We start from the raw sequence: 13,659 nt of genomic DNA, 5'->3' as shown, positions 1-13,659 counted from the left end.
AGCCCTCAAGATCAAAGATTGTATAATTATCGGTCTGGACTTTTGATCATGAATCATTGAGATCAACATTTAGATTTTCAAGATCAACTTTGTTGCAATCATTAAGCATGGCGATTTGAATGTTGATCTCAATAATTTGATTTTATCAGATGAGCCTCTTGCAAGCTCTATTAAGTAATTCTCTCTTAATAAAACATATAATCTAATATGTTTTACCACATGATCAGATTTGGCCCCATAACTGATTGGGACATGATTGATTAAAATTTCAAAAAAAGTATGAAAACCTTACATAAATTAAAATTTTGTTAACTGTATTGATTTTAAAAAATAAAAGATGAATACATACATATCCGCTCTGACCAAAGTCAAGTCTTCTATTATTATTAAGAGTGATTTTATATCGACTCTCATCATCTCCATCAATTTTCTTTTAGATCTGTCTCCTTTAGGATATTGAACCTGAATATCTCTTCTAATTGGAACGGTAGTCAGACATCTGAACTATCTCTACCAAACTTCTTGAACATCCGAACTATCTCTCTACTAAACTTTCTCTTAATTTATTGACTATTCGAGCTACTCTTACATTTTCCGAATACATTTGTGTTATAAGACCTTTTTCTTATTCAAACATGGGTCGGAACTGATTCAAACTTTGGGGTAACATTCATTACTTGGTCCTCCTGTGCGGTCACAGGCGTTGTTATCGGCCTCCCTTTCTCTTTAGTTGATGGAGGCGGCAATGGTTGCAACTGCAGAGGAGGATCAGCCTTAAGTAGGAGCTACTCTGACTACTTATACTCTTACTGGCGAGAAAGCACACTGAGAATCCTTAAATGATTCAGGTTCTTGCAGACCAGTTGGTTTGTTTTGGGCACCAAGGGCTTTTGAATCATAACCTACTAACAGTGTAGGGGGTGGGTGATGGTGGATTATTAGAAATGCGGCAAAATGGCCTAAAAACAGGGATGACAGAGAGGGCATTGAAATGTTTTTCACAGATGCCTTGAGATTTGAGATGATGGGTTCTTTCTTTTCCATTGCTAGGTGAGCGAGAAGGATGGAAGCTTGAATGTGTAAGAATGAAGGAGGTCAGAATTCAATGAAATTATAAGAAGGGCTCAGAAGGTCGTTCTCTCTTTAAAGCTTTAAGAGAGTGTAAGAGGGTATTTAATATAAAACGCATTTCTTTTCTATTGTGTAAATGAAGATGGCACTACTATTTCATTTTCCCAAGTGTAACATTGTTCTGGGATTATATTCATATTTTGCTTTTACAAAAGAGGACAACCTAAAAATGACTTATAAAGCACAAATAACTGTGAGATCAAAGCATACCTGGAAGTTGGATTTGCTTAAGAAATGAAAGGCTACAAATCTTGGTCTATTTGTGTTTAACATGACTATAAAGTGAGATCCCAATTTACAAAGAAAACTAGTCACGCAGTAGTTGCAGTTCCAGAAGAAACTATACAGGGGACCTATTGTGGATCAGTCAATAAGGAACCCATTACAGGAATATTCTCAAAAAAATTCAAGAATATTAATTGGCAATAGTTGCAGTGTGTGAGAATATCCATTTTGAGAAATATTAAACTATTGAACTAAGTTCTATCACCAGGGAAAGAGGAAATCTGGTTATCAGATTATTACTGCCACACAAGATTGTCGAGATGTTAAGCCTCCATGTGTCCTCCCTGCTGTGGTGGTTCAAATCCTCAAAGCGGTAGTCAATGGGGGAAGATCCTCAATACCTGCTCGATCCGTCGCCGACAAAGTGGACAGTTTGTCAAGTGTGATGAGCATGTCGAACAACAGCACATATGACCACACCTGAAGATTAAATATATCCCATGAGTAATTATATCTTAAATTTTTTATAGAACATAGCGAAGATAAATTCTTGCCTTAAATATCATCAAAATCCTAGTTAAATCACACAAAATGAGGAAATAACTGACACTAACTGGAGTTATGTTGTAATTTGAAGCCTTAAATCTTCATAACTAAGTTGAATCAAGAGAATCAACCAATCCATAATCCAAAAATAGGTTGATGCTAGCAAATTTCAAGCAAGAGGCCCATGCTGAAGACATGGCACACATGCAAGGGGAATGATCTTCGAATCCGGTGTAATCTACCGATATACTATCTCACATATTGACCCAAAAGGTTGATCCTAACCTGTGATTTAGAAGGCACACCACAGAGCAAGGTGCATGGTTTAGGTCTAAGGTTTAAGCCTCGACTTAAGCCTATCCTAGCAAAGGTGCATGCCCAAGAAAAGAGAGACAGAACTCTTTACTCTTAGAGGTGCACACAACCCAATAATTTGCCATTTTTTTCCTCAACAAAGAATTCAATTTCTCATTCTCGTTCCATCTTCTTAGGTTTCTTCTTTCAATATTTTGTTCATCATTTTTAAATTTTATGAGATAGCTATGAAGTGAGAAAAATAAGCAGAAGCAAATGGAAAGACCCTGTGCATGGAAACATGAGTTTGAGATTAAGGTTGAGGTTGAAAGACAATATTAAGGGAAAGGGATCTATACTAAATTGTAATTGCTGTAGTAGATTCACAGAGGGAGAGTGAAGATGAAGTAACTGAAGCTTTGTATATGCCTTTGTGCTCTTTGAAACATTGAACCTAAGGATCAATTTTAGAGGACCTTATGAATGAAAACGATCATCCGATCAGGCTGATTTGAGGCCTAACAGATCCCTACATGGATTCATTCAATGGTGGGCTCTGACTGCCATTTTATGTACATCATACAGCACAGATACAGAAGCATGGCTTTATCAATAATACCTCACATGGCAGCAAATACACAAATATAGAACATGAAGAAAAACAGCAAAGCCAAGATAAGGTTCACTCATATAGCCATCATCATAACCTTATTAGTTAAATGGAGGGAAATGTTGTTAGGTTGCTTACGGGACAAAGGCACCATTGTAATCATGTTCTAGGCATATCACACAGAGATTCTGATGGTTCCTCTTTGCATCCAATCCATTTTCACCCTTCTCATCCAAACCTGCCAGTTAATTTCAAATTTCAACCACTGTACGAACCAAAGCAAACTAATAGAAACAAGATGATTCTGAAATCTACCTTCATTATCCCGCGCTAGTCGTTGTGCGGCAGCAAGAACCCTGAGAGTACAACAACCCGTTACATATTTTCAAAAGGAGGCTAAAGAAATGAAAAGATTTATGACCTCTAAAGAATGAGGAATTTATTGCTATTGGTGTCACTTGACAAGGTTTGTTTGCACATAGGTCTAGATAGTAATATTCCGACTTTTTTTCTGTGCTGTCCAAATACCCCATTTTGGTCAGTCCACAAATGCAGTCACCTATTATTTTAGAAAGAATGATATGAAATATAATTAAATGAGATGAAAGGGAAAGCTAGGATAACCTTCCCAAACAAAAGGATTCCCAGTATCTACATTCTTTATACCATGAATTGGCATCTTCATTCCACTGTTATGACTTTAAAAAAGTATCCCTTTTTCAAATTTATGGAGTTCAAACTTCGAAGGAAACAAAGATTACACACGCACCAGACATATATACCATTACTATTTGACCCATCATTTGCCATTCACCATATAAGTCTATTAAATACCAACTCACTTTCTCTGTAAATCCTCAAGACGTCTTCGTTCCATGATATATCGAATAGCATGCTTGGCAATAAGATAAACACCAAGTACTGAGAACCCCACAGAAGCATATTTATACAGCCTGTTGGAAATACCTCTATTAATAGATGTAAATAGTAATTTAAAGAAGAATAAACAAATTTGCACAATTTAGAAAACAACCTTGCCCATTTCCCAAGATTTGCAATGAGCTCATCAATACTTTTTGGTGACACATAAAATGGTCCTTTGTGGGGTCGTTGAATCCGAAGTGTTCCAATATCATCTTTAACAGCCTAAGAAGAAAAGTAGGAGATCATTAACACAAGGTAAATGACTGGAAAATCCTACATGGGAATATAAACTTTAATAAACCCGATCCCCATGCACGTCACCAACTCATAATCTGGTTCATGGCTATTGCTTAGATGGACCACAACCCAATATGATGACAGTTCACATTGATGATTGAATCTTTGCAAGATTATTATTTTTTTCATTTTTTGCTTAAGAATCTGAGAAAAATAAAAATGAAAAAGAACGGAAAACGAACTCAAGAAAACCAATCAAATATGTTTCATTCATTGATTTGCATCTGTACGGTCATACGAGATAAGTCTATGGGTATTTTCAATGTCAAAAGATGAATGTGGACATGCACGTGCATGGGAGTGTTAAGCGTGCAGCATAACAGAGACCTTTCTGGTGATTTCTCTCGACATTAAAAGATTACCTCGCCAACAACTGTTAAGGTGGTACCAGTGGGAAGAACCCTTTCAATTCGCTTGACTCCAAGCATCTGCAGACCATTCATGTTAAAGAAGCACAAGACAATTGCATCAGTTCTACAGGGAAAATTTTCTGAGTTAAAGACAAACCTTAAGACCTTGAAGATAATCCAATGTTCCACGTACAAGAGATCGGCCAGACTCCTCAAAAACTTCGCTAGCAACAGTCAACACCAAACCTGAAGCACCTCGAGCTCCAACGACATACACACGACCAGTCCCGTCATCCTATCATAAAATTGGTTTGAAAATAAGGGGCTATTGCATGTAATAGAAACCTGTCGTTTCTTAAAAAGGTTGTGTCAAAAATATGTTAGTGACACCTACTGGAAAGGTCTCATAGATGCGTACAGCATGCATGCATAAGCAGGGAGGAGGGCTTCTTCATCCTCCAACCATGAAGCCAATATTCGTCACCAAGAATATGAGTACATTACAATCATACAACGCATCTATAATAAGGATTCCATTCCGTCTTTTAATCCTCCTTTAAGGGTAAAATAAGATTGAACTCATGGAAACAAGATTATAGCATTTAGATCATTATCAGTAGACCATAAAGTTTAACTCTACGGAAGACACTTACATAGTTATAGTACTGTGATGGCATGTCATTTTACAAACCCAAAATCATCTATTGTATTACCACTCACGGACTCTACCAAAACGCTAAGTTGGCACCAAGAGTATTTAATGGCTTGATCAATTTTATTTAGAACCATACCTAAGCTGAGTAAATTATTCTTAGTTCATCAATTTAACAGGAAGAGATTCTAAATGAAAAAATTCCATAAGAATGTGGGCATAATCTTCTAAAACATTGTGTTCTCCAAATTAAAGTCTAAAAAAAAAAGATCATGAACCTGTTAACATTGAGTGCCAACTGTACCTGGATGCAGCACAATCCAATTCATCATCTTCTACCAACCAAATCAAGAAAATGAGAAGAGACTGTGAAACCATTACTCACCAGGTACCAAGGGACCTCTTTAATCATGGATAACATCAATGCAGAGTCTTGTATCCAAGAACCAGCGTCATTGTGCTTCAGAAAGTGTTGTTCTGCCTGAAACAAAAATATATATCAGAAAGAACTTTCACCCACCTATGTTGATTTAACTGAAAGAATGGTGAGACGGGTATTTCATGACTTCTGGAATAATATGTCTTCATACCGTTTCCTCCACTATCACACCTCTCAAACCACTATACTCGCAGTTGATTGGTGTTTCCGAGATGACTCGTCCAGAAACAGTAACAATCAATGGTAATACTTTGCATGCAGTATCGAGGAGCTGTGCTGCAAGGTTAAAGAATGAAGAACCATCAATTGCCTATTTAAGATAGTTTTAAGAGCATTGATCATAGTATTGTAATCCTTTCTCATCAGAAGTTCAAAAAGAAGGGAGTTTAAATTGACTTAATGGTGACATTTTGCTTGAGAAGGATAAGAAAAAGAAAAACACTGAAAAGGAGGAGATAAAGAACAATTTGAAGGACAGGTTGAAAAGGGGGGTAACCATGGCTTCAAATCTCGCACGTATCATTCATGTACGAGACTGAGTTGTCTCAGACAAGTCAACTCGTCTCGGATGAGATAAACTAATTAACTCAGTTTACAATTATTTATTCATATATATTTATATAAACTAATTATAATTTTTTTATATAATAAAATCATATTTTACTTAGACAATAAATGTTCAAATTCTAAAAGAAAAAAATTAGTTTAAATATACAAAATCCTAGTTGAGTCAGCCAAGATTTTCAAAATATCGTCCGAGTCATCTTGTTTATCTCATGAGACGTGTCAAGCCTGAGACACTTTGTCTATCCATCTCAGGCGAGTCATCTCAGTCTCAGACAAGATTTCAACCATGGGGTTAATTATTAAATAGTTTTGTTGAGAAAAATGTCCATAAAACCTATTCAATGGTTGTGTACTCGTGAAATTGACGATTCAATATTGAATACTTGTGTTCCTAAGAGGATCAAAGATCACGAAGTTTGGTTTAAAACAGTACGAAAAACAATGCATTTACAGTGAAGTAAAAAAATAATAATAATTCTCATATTCAAGGCCCCAATGCCAATCCACCTCAAACATACTACACAATTCACTTCAAATTTCAATAAGAGACATAAGAACTGAAAATTTTAAAGAATCTCACTAACCTAAATCCTTCAATTGGCTAACCCGACTAACAGATTTCAGAATGTTAGCATCCCTGTACAAAATCAAACAGAATTAGCAAAAAATAATTTTGAAAAAAAATAATTAAAAGCAAGAATGATTAACCTTCCACTGCTCCTCCCCAAAAGATACAAAGCAGCTGCACTCAAGCAGCAACTCAGTCCTCCCCATGGAATCATCCTCAATAACTCTAAAAACCCTAGAAACCGAGCTTCATGCCAGAAGATTAGTAGCAAAAAGGAGGAATATAGTGTCAGAAAAAGAAAATCAAGGGAATTATTATAGCTTGTTTAGCTCAGAAACCGTTTAGAACACCGCAAATCCAAAGATCACGCAATTAGGATTTAACAAGAAGAGAAAACAAGATATAAGTTTTCTAAATTCGATACGAAATCGACAATTAGAGGTGGAGATGTAGGAAAAGAGATTTGATATAGGGGAAATCGAAAGAAAGAATTAGGGTTTGTGAGATTAAGCAAGAAACCGATACGAGAAAGTGTGAAATTGGGAGACGAATCTGAGAGGAATTTTTGGAAATTTTAGTTCAAAATTTGAAGATTTGCGGGCGAAAATTGGAACTATTTCCATAGAGAAGCCTGAGGAGCAAGAGAGCACCTGATGCCAGGCGTCCTGAAATGGGTAAGATAGACGCTTTTTCCATAGAGAACTTCTATTGGCACTCCAACTTTTACTTATTACACGAGATCAATATCAATCGTCGTTTCAAAACTCGTCCGAGACCGAGACGTATCGTCCGAGACGAATTGGTATCTGGCATGGACGAGATAGACGTTAAACCAAGTTTTAAAACCATGATAACAAGCAGTTGGACTGACGATGGTCATTGATGTCTTAACTTCTTTTTTTTCATTTATTTTTAGTTTTCTTACATACGCCCCATCACAGAACCGTAGATCATTTGTCTCGGGATATACAAGAAAAATATTTATGGTTTTACATATTCTTAGGCAAATGATTTACGATTTTGTGATGGGAGTGTAAGAAATATATGTCAGACAGAGGTGTCAGAAAATCATTATTCTAATAAATAATTCAAGTAATTTGAGGTGTAATAAGTAAAGTTGAGGTGTCAAAAGATTTCTTAAAATTGACAGTTTTGATATTACTACGTTATGAATAAACATCAAAAGTGATTTTATTGTAAAATCATACCTTGTGATGTTTATAACAAAATAACATTATCAATAGAGTCGTGATAATACGACGCCCCTTTGGCAAAGGCCTCCTTACGCTCTCGTCACAAAATCCATAAATCATTAGCCTCGAGATACGTAAGAAAAGATTTATGATTATACATATTCCAAGGCAAATGATATACGGTTTTGTGGTGTGGGCATGTGTCAGAGGGGGGCGTCAGAAAATCATTACACTAGTAATAATGGATTAATAGTGATGTAGACATAGGTCCCCACATGTTTGAGATTCATCTGTGTACTTTCAAATCGATGATATATTTCCCTCATCCTTGGTCTTCTCTTATATATTAATGGTAAAGAACATAAATGCCTCCTTGTTCCTTTTTCTCTTTATTGACAAGGTGGACTCAAAACGTTTTCTCCAATCGTAAAAGATACATTTGGATCATTCTTCCATATGTCATATGTTGGGGGTTTTGGAAGGAAGTTCTTCTCAAACAGTGATCCTGGAGATATTGAGTTTACTCTTCTTTTGGTGCAAGTTAACCAAGGATTTTAAAGAAGTTCACTTTGACCATTTTGTAAATTTTTATTTCTTTTCTAATAAAACTTTTATACTTATAAAAATAAAAATAAAAATCTATTCTTGCTCTTGAAGTTTGAACGTTAAATTAGATAAAAGCTAAAAATTGAAGACGAAGGTAAAAAGTTTTTTAGCCAAGAGGTGAAAGATGACTGATTTTGAGAAGAAAAATCAAGGTTTTTCGACTAAAGGTTGAAGTTGATGTATTTATCACAATCCAGGTCAAGGGTTTTATCTCTAATATTCACCAAAAAGTGGGAATCTATGTCTAATCACTAAAAATTAAGGTACTTACTAGTTGCACATTACCTAGTACTGGTTGCACTCCATCACTACAAAAAACCACTCACATTCACTGTTATAATTGCACTCCAAAAAACAAAACCGTGCTATTTTTATTCTACTTGAAAGTCAGGGAGGAACCATGATACCAAAGCATCATAAACTCTAGATGCAATTTTTAAAGCTTCATGATCTACAAGGTGAGGACTTCTTGCTATTATACCTTTGGTGCAGAATTTGTAGGAGCTCTTACTAATGATGGATTCTTTATTTTTAATACTTGATTAAATTACTTTGTCAAAACAAGAGTAGGGATTAGATGATTTTTTTTTTTTTTTTAAGTCAAAATAATTTTTTTTTTTTTTTTTAATGTTGGAGTGCAACATGTACTAGGTAATGTGCAGCTAGTCGGACCTCAAACAAGTCCATTTGTTTAAACTCATTTAAATTTATTTAATACTAATAATAATAATTCTTTTGATAATTAAAGGATTTTTTTAATTATAAAAAAGGAGATTAGTCACAAAATCTATATTTATATAGATAATAAACATATGAAATCGATAAATAAATAAAAAAATTAATTATTTTATATAAAAACACAAAACCCAGTATGAGAGCATTCCCATCAACCATCTTGCCTCCAAGACCATTATAATTCACCCAAATCATCTCGATACCAAACATGGTTTACGGGATCGACATCCAGACTAAGACCATCAAGGTCTGAGTCCTCATGGATGGCAAAAATCTGAATCTGTATTATACTCGAAATTTGCCATACTGATTTTCTAAGTACAGAATTGTAAATTATTGCATGCAAGAATAATTAAAAGAATTCAAGCACTCAAACCAGATAGAAAGAACTTGAACTTGATTGATTGAAAGTGCGAGTTATGCTGAGGTTCCACGCAATCCGCATTTTAGGACAATTAGATTTTCTTGTACAAAATTTCAAACAGCTTCATCCCAGAAATCGGTTGAGGTTCATAACCCCAACTGTGTGGTCCATGGCTCTGGAATCAAAATCCTTCTCAAATTGAAGGTCAGACGTTTTTGAACGCTCATGGCATGAACTCTTTATCCTCAACTGAAAGTCCAGACAAAATAATAATTAAGTTCTAGTAATGAGTGGGTGGTAAGATCACAGATCTGAGATCAAAAACCGACCTTTACTCAGTTGCCTATAAATAACGAATATTTGAAATACACGTGTTGAAGTTTCATATACCTGCTAATGACAATTTGAAAGAATTATTATAGAAGTGATAGTGATACTGCAGCAGACCGAAGCTTCACCCCATCATCGTCCCATTTAAATTTCGGGGCAGTTGCTCCAGCAATGTATGTCTGCAAGGCAAAGAGAAGGCAAAAGTTATTGATAAGAAACTAAAGAGATTAATGGGATTCAAATAGAGAATTAACATGTTGATTTCCAAGCTCAACTCAATAAATGCCTGCAACACAAAAAAAGACGTAATCCACTCGATAGCAAAATAGCTCAAAAATAATGAGATTCATATAATGAATTGGTTGTTTTTTTTTTTTGGGGGGGGGGGGGAGCGGGGCGGGGGGGGGAGGGGAGGGGGGTTGATGAAATTTATAAATGAAATCATCCACTTGGCTGGTTTTTGGTAATATAGGAGTTTGGAACTAGTACTTGAACACCAGCCAATAAGTCAACTCTGGTGAGTTATATAAATCAATTCAGGAACAACATACCTTCCCACTGCTAGCAGCAGCTACTAATGCGACATGCTGTTCATCGACGTCAAACTCGTAAAAGTAGTAGGTCCTGAAAACAATCGAATATTGGTTTAAAGTAATTGTAAAAGAATGTTTCAAGTCTAGTAATTTTACATAAATAATTGTTGGAATGTTAAAACCATAAAAAAAAAAATGTAGCCAGCAAGAGCCCAAAAAAAAGAGAATAAATGAACAAAATCTTTTTGTTTCTGTTTCTGTTTCTGTTTCTGCTTCTGATTCTGTTTCTGTAGAGGATTAATGACTCTGACAACACAGCTTTGTGTCGCACAAGACTCCTATACTAAACATGACTCACCTACGAACAATCTGAAACTTGAGCCTCTTGGATGGTACATAGCTTATCATACTGATTGGACAATTTAACCACATGATCAGAATTGATGCACCCCAGGGAATCTGGTTGCACCAATTACATCTGTTGGGTCCGAAACTAAAATGAAGTAACAATAAGATGGAGAAGTAGAAGTGGAAATTCCATTAGAAAGAATGGAGAATAAAGAAGGCTATCAACTGAAGAGAGAGAGAGAGGTGATGATGAACTGGGACTTATGAGCCCATGTTAATTGACCTCAACTTGAGATTGGGGTCACACTCCTCAATGGCTAACAAATCTCCTATGAAACCGCACCACAAATCTAAGTGTTAGTGTCACCACAAATCTAAGTGTTAGTGCCTCAAGAGTAGTGTGTACCAGACGTGCAGTGCAAACTGTGGGACAAAATGCCTGAAAATATTATAAGAATAAAGAAAGATGGGGCTTAGACCCATAGTTCAGTTGGTTTGACACATTGCAAAACAACTTTAAGGTCGTGGGTTTAAGTCCAGCTTACCCATCAAAAAATGAAAAAAAAAGATGAATTCCCTTGATTTTTGTGCAAGGTTAGATACGGTGAAGATAAAATTTCTGCATCTCAGACATAAATTGCTTCGCTAAATAATCTTTTCCAAATGAACAGTATGGGGACCTTAATTGTCTGATTCAACGTGAATTGCAATGCTAGCTTCAACTTGAGGTTAGTAAATTACCTGAAACCTTCAGGTTCTTTAATTTTTATGGTGCGTGCATAGTTCAAGGTTGCCCCACCTGCAATTGCAGTATAACAAAAAGTAAGACAACTTTTTTGAAGTATTGAAAAGCAACACCAATTGAAAAAGCAAAAGGTAGCAAACAAAATGCTAAAAACCCTTGTTATCATAAAGAAGTTAAACAGATCAAACAGCACATTTGATAAATAAAAAGCTCACTATTACAGAAGAAAGGTATATTCCCACAAAGTTTTTCAATAAAAAAGCATAACTTTTTTATAGGATTAGCGAAAAAGCATGGTTAAAATTAAATTTACCTGGAACAAAAATTTTTGATGCCTCTTTCAAGGAACCTAAATCAGTGATATCTTTAGCCTGTTTGTCAATAACCAGCAATAGACTTAGTCAGAAACAGCACAATTTATATATATATTGGGAAACCAAGTGGGTGAAGGCGGGTTTGAATCCAGGTTGTGGCATTACGACTCACAAACATTAAAATGAACATCATATCCTTGAAGAACCAGTAACTTGAAAGTAATCTTGAGCATCTTGAGGTAAGTAGGTAACAAAGATTAAGGTTATATCTCAAGTGAAATATTAAAAGCACAGAGATCATAACAACTCCACAAACCTCTAAGAAAGTGATCTTGAGCTGATTGGACGGGCGAATCACAACACTCAAAACTTCTGATCTGAATCAACCAATAAAACACAGAAAAATACAACACAAGCAACAATTAGTATGGCAAAAAACTAATTCCTTCTATCCAGCAATCGTAACTCAATATTCTTACAAACAATAATTTCAATATAACCACACGGAAAAAAAAATGAAATAGATAAAGAAAAAATAACTCAGAGGTTTTAGTTAACATATTCGAGATGCATGGAGTTTTGGTTCTTATTACAAATCTTTATGATTTATGAAAACAACTACTACCCATGAAAGAGACAAAAGGAACTCAACATGAAATCTCATACCCATCAGGAGACGCAAAACGTGCGGCATAGGGCTTGGGCTTTGCCTTATCCCCATATAGAGACAATCCAGCACTGTAATCCTACAAACATTATATAATGAACCCCAGTCAATTTAAAATAAACAAAAAGCTTTTTTTTTTTTTTTTTTTTAATAAGAACTGAATGAAAGAGAAAAAAAAATAGCTTCAAATTACATTTCTTTAAAGATCGTAGAGTCAGCATTGTGGTCATTTGAGGGATAAATTAGTTCATTTAGAAAACATTGAACCTTTCAATGATTAATGTGTAGGTGACAGTATTAGGCTACTAGCCATCAAATATATATACAAGTGTCAACAATCCAGACCATAAATCAGAGGGCCTCCTCTTAGATGAACCATAGCCCCAAAATCACACTAATTAGACAATCTTGGTAGTCCAAATGTTGAAATTTTTTAATTTTTTTCTCACAACTTAAGGAAAAAAAGATCATCCAATTTATGTAATTTTTGAATAACGAATTATGGCAATTTACTGCAAAAAATGCCACTAATTACACCAAATTCAAATAAAACACCATAGAATTTCTGAAAAATTCTACAAAATATTATACCTCAGGTTCCATGATATCTTCAAACTGAGGAGGAACACGAATGGCGAAACCATCACCGAAGAACTGAAACCACGACTTCGTGTTCGAAATACTGGAGAGAATCGACTTTGAAGGAAAGGATTCTGCAGAAGATAGTGCATTTGTAGGGATTCCGAGGGCTAGAGTTAGAGAGACAATGGAGATTGCTGTGGTTTCCAGAGCAAATTCTCGCTTAGATAAGTTACAGAGAGTTGTGGCGTTGAACCTTTGAAGGGGTTTGGATTTAGGCTTAGGGTTTTGGGGAGGTTTAGGTGGATGTGAAGAGAGGGAGAGAAGAAGGGCCATGGATGAGTGAGGAGAACATCCATGGTGAAGAGTGAAGATAGTAGAGTAGATAAAGTGGGAAGGAAAGAGGAGATCTTATAGAGAGTACTTTTGGTAATTTTGAAAAAAGTAAGGGCATTTGTTGTCATTTTAACGACCAGTAAAGTTCATGTATCGCTAACTTGCGCAGGTGAACAAGGACCACTTCTTACATGTGGGTAATTTTGAGGTGACTCTGGATTTTAGTGAAAATTAGAGATGCCCCCAGGTTTGGGAATGATCACATACCCCTTGACTTCAATCTTCCACGTGATACTAACGAAAATG

The 13,659-nt window shown here is 35.5% G+C and overlaps 2 protein-coding genes across 2 annotated transcripts; both read right to left on the bottom strand.

Moving 5' to 3' along the window:
• Positions 1-1,353: 1,353 nt before the first annotated feature.
• On the bottom strand, positions 1,354-7,284 carry DAL1 (E3 Ubiquitin ligase family protein). The gene is made up of 11 exons (XM_086428251.1): positions 6,744-7,284; positions 6,620-6,672; positions 5,620-5,744; positions 5,415-5,510; positions 4,535-4,672; positions 4,390-4,455; positions 3,840-3,952; positions 3,649-3,759; positions 3,122-3,162; positions 2,945-3,044; positions 1,354-1,836 (listed from the first exon to the last, which is right to left on the bottom strand). Exons 1-11 carry the CDS (start codon positions 6,815-6,817, stop codon positions 1,734-1,736), a joined length of 1,020 nt encoding a protein of 339 aa, XP_086284377.1. The 5' UTR covers positions 6,818-7,284; the 3' UTR covers positions 1,354-1,733.
• A 2,233-nt stretch (positions 7,285-9,517) lies between these two features.
• Positions 9,518-13,410, bottom strand: LOC147383272 (tagatose-6-phosphate ketose/aldose isomerase, putative (Mog1/PsbP/DUF1795-like photosystem II reaction center PsbP family protein)). Its single transcript, XM_086429468.1, has 8 exons — positions 13,030-13,410; positions 12,438-12,517; positions 12,088-12,148; positions 11,771-11,828; positions 11,454-11,511; positions 10,383-10,455; positions 9,892-10,010; positions 9,518-9,750 (listed from the first exon to the last, which is right to left on the bottom strand). The coding sequence occupies exons 1-7, from the start codon at positions 13,351-13,353 to the stop codon at positions 9,918-9,920; spliced, it is 747 nt and encodes a 248-aa protein (XP_086285594.1). The 5' UTR covers positions 13,354-13,410; the 3' UTR covers positions 9,518-9,750; positions 9,892-9,917.
• Between the last annotated feature and the right edge of the window lie 249 nt (positions 13,411-13,659).

The sequence above is a fragment of the Akebia trifoliata genome, chromosome 16 (genome assembly GCF_017979445.1).
Source record: "Akebia trifoliata isolate Shusen 1 chromosome 16, ASM1797944v1, whole genome shotgun sequence".
In the NCBI taxonomy this organism is placed as follows: Eukaryota; Viridiplantae; Streptophyta; class Magnoliopsida; order Ranunculales; family Lardizabalaceae; genus Akebia; species Akebia trifoliata.
The sequence above is the reverse complement of the archived record's forward strand: the minus strand, read 5'-3'. Positions and strand labels throughout refer to the sequence as shown.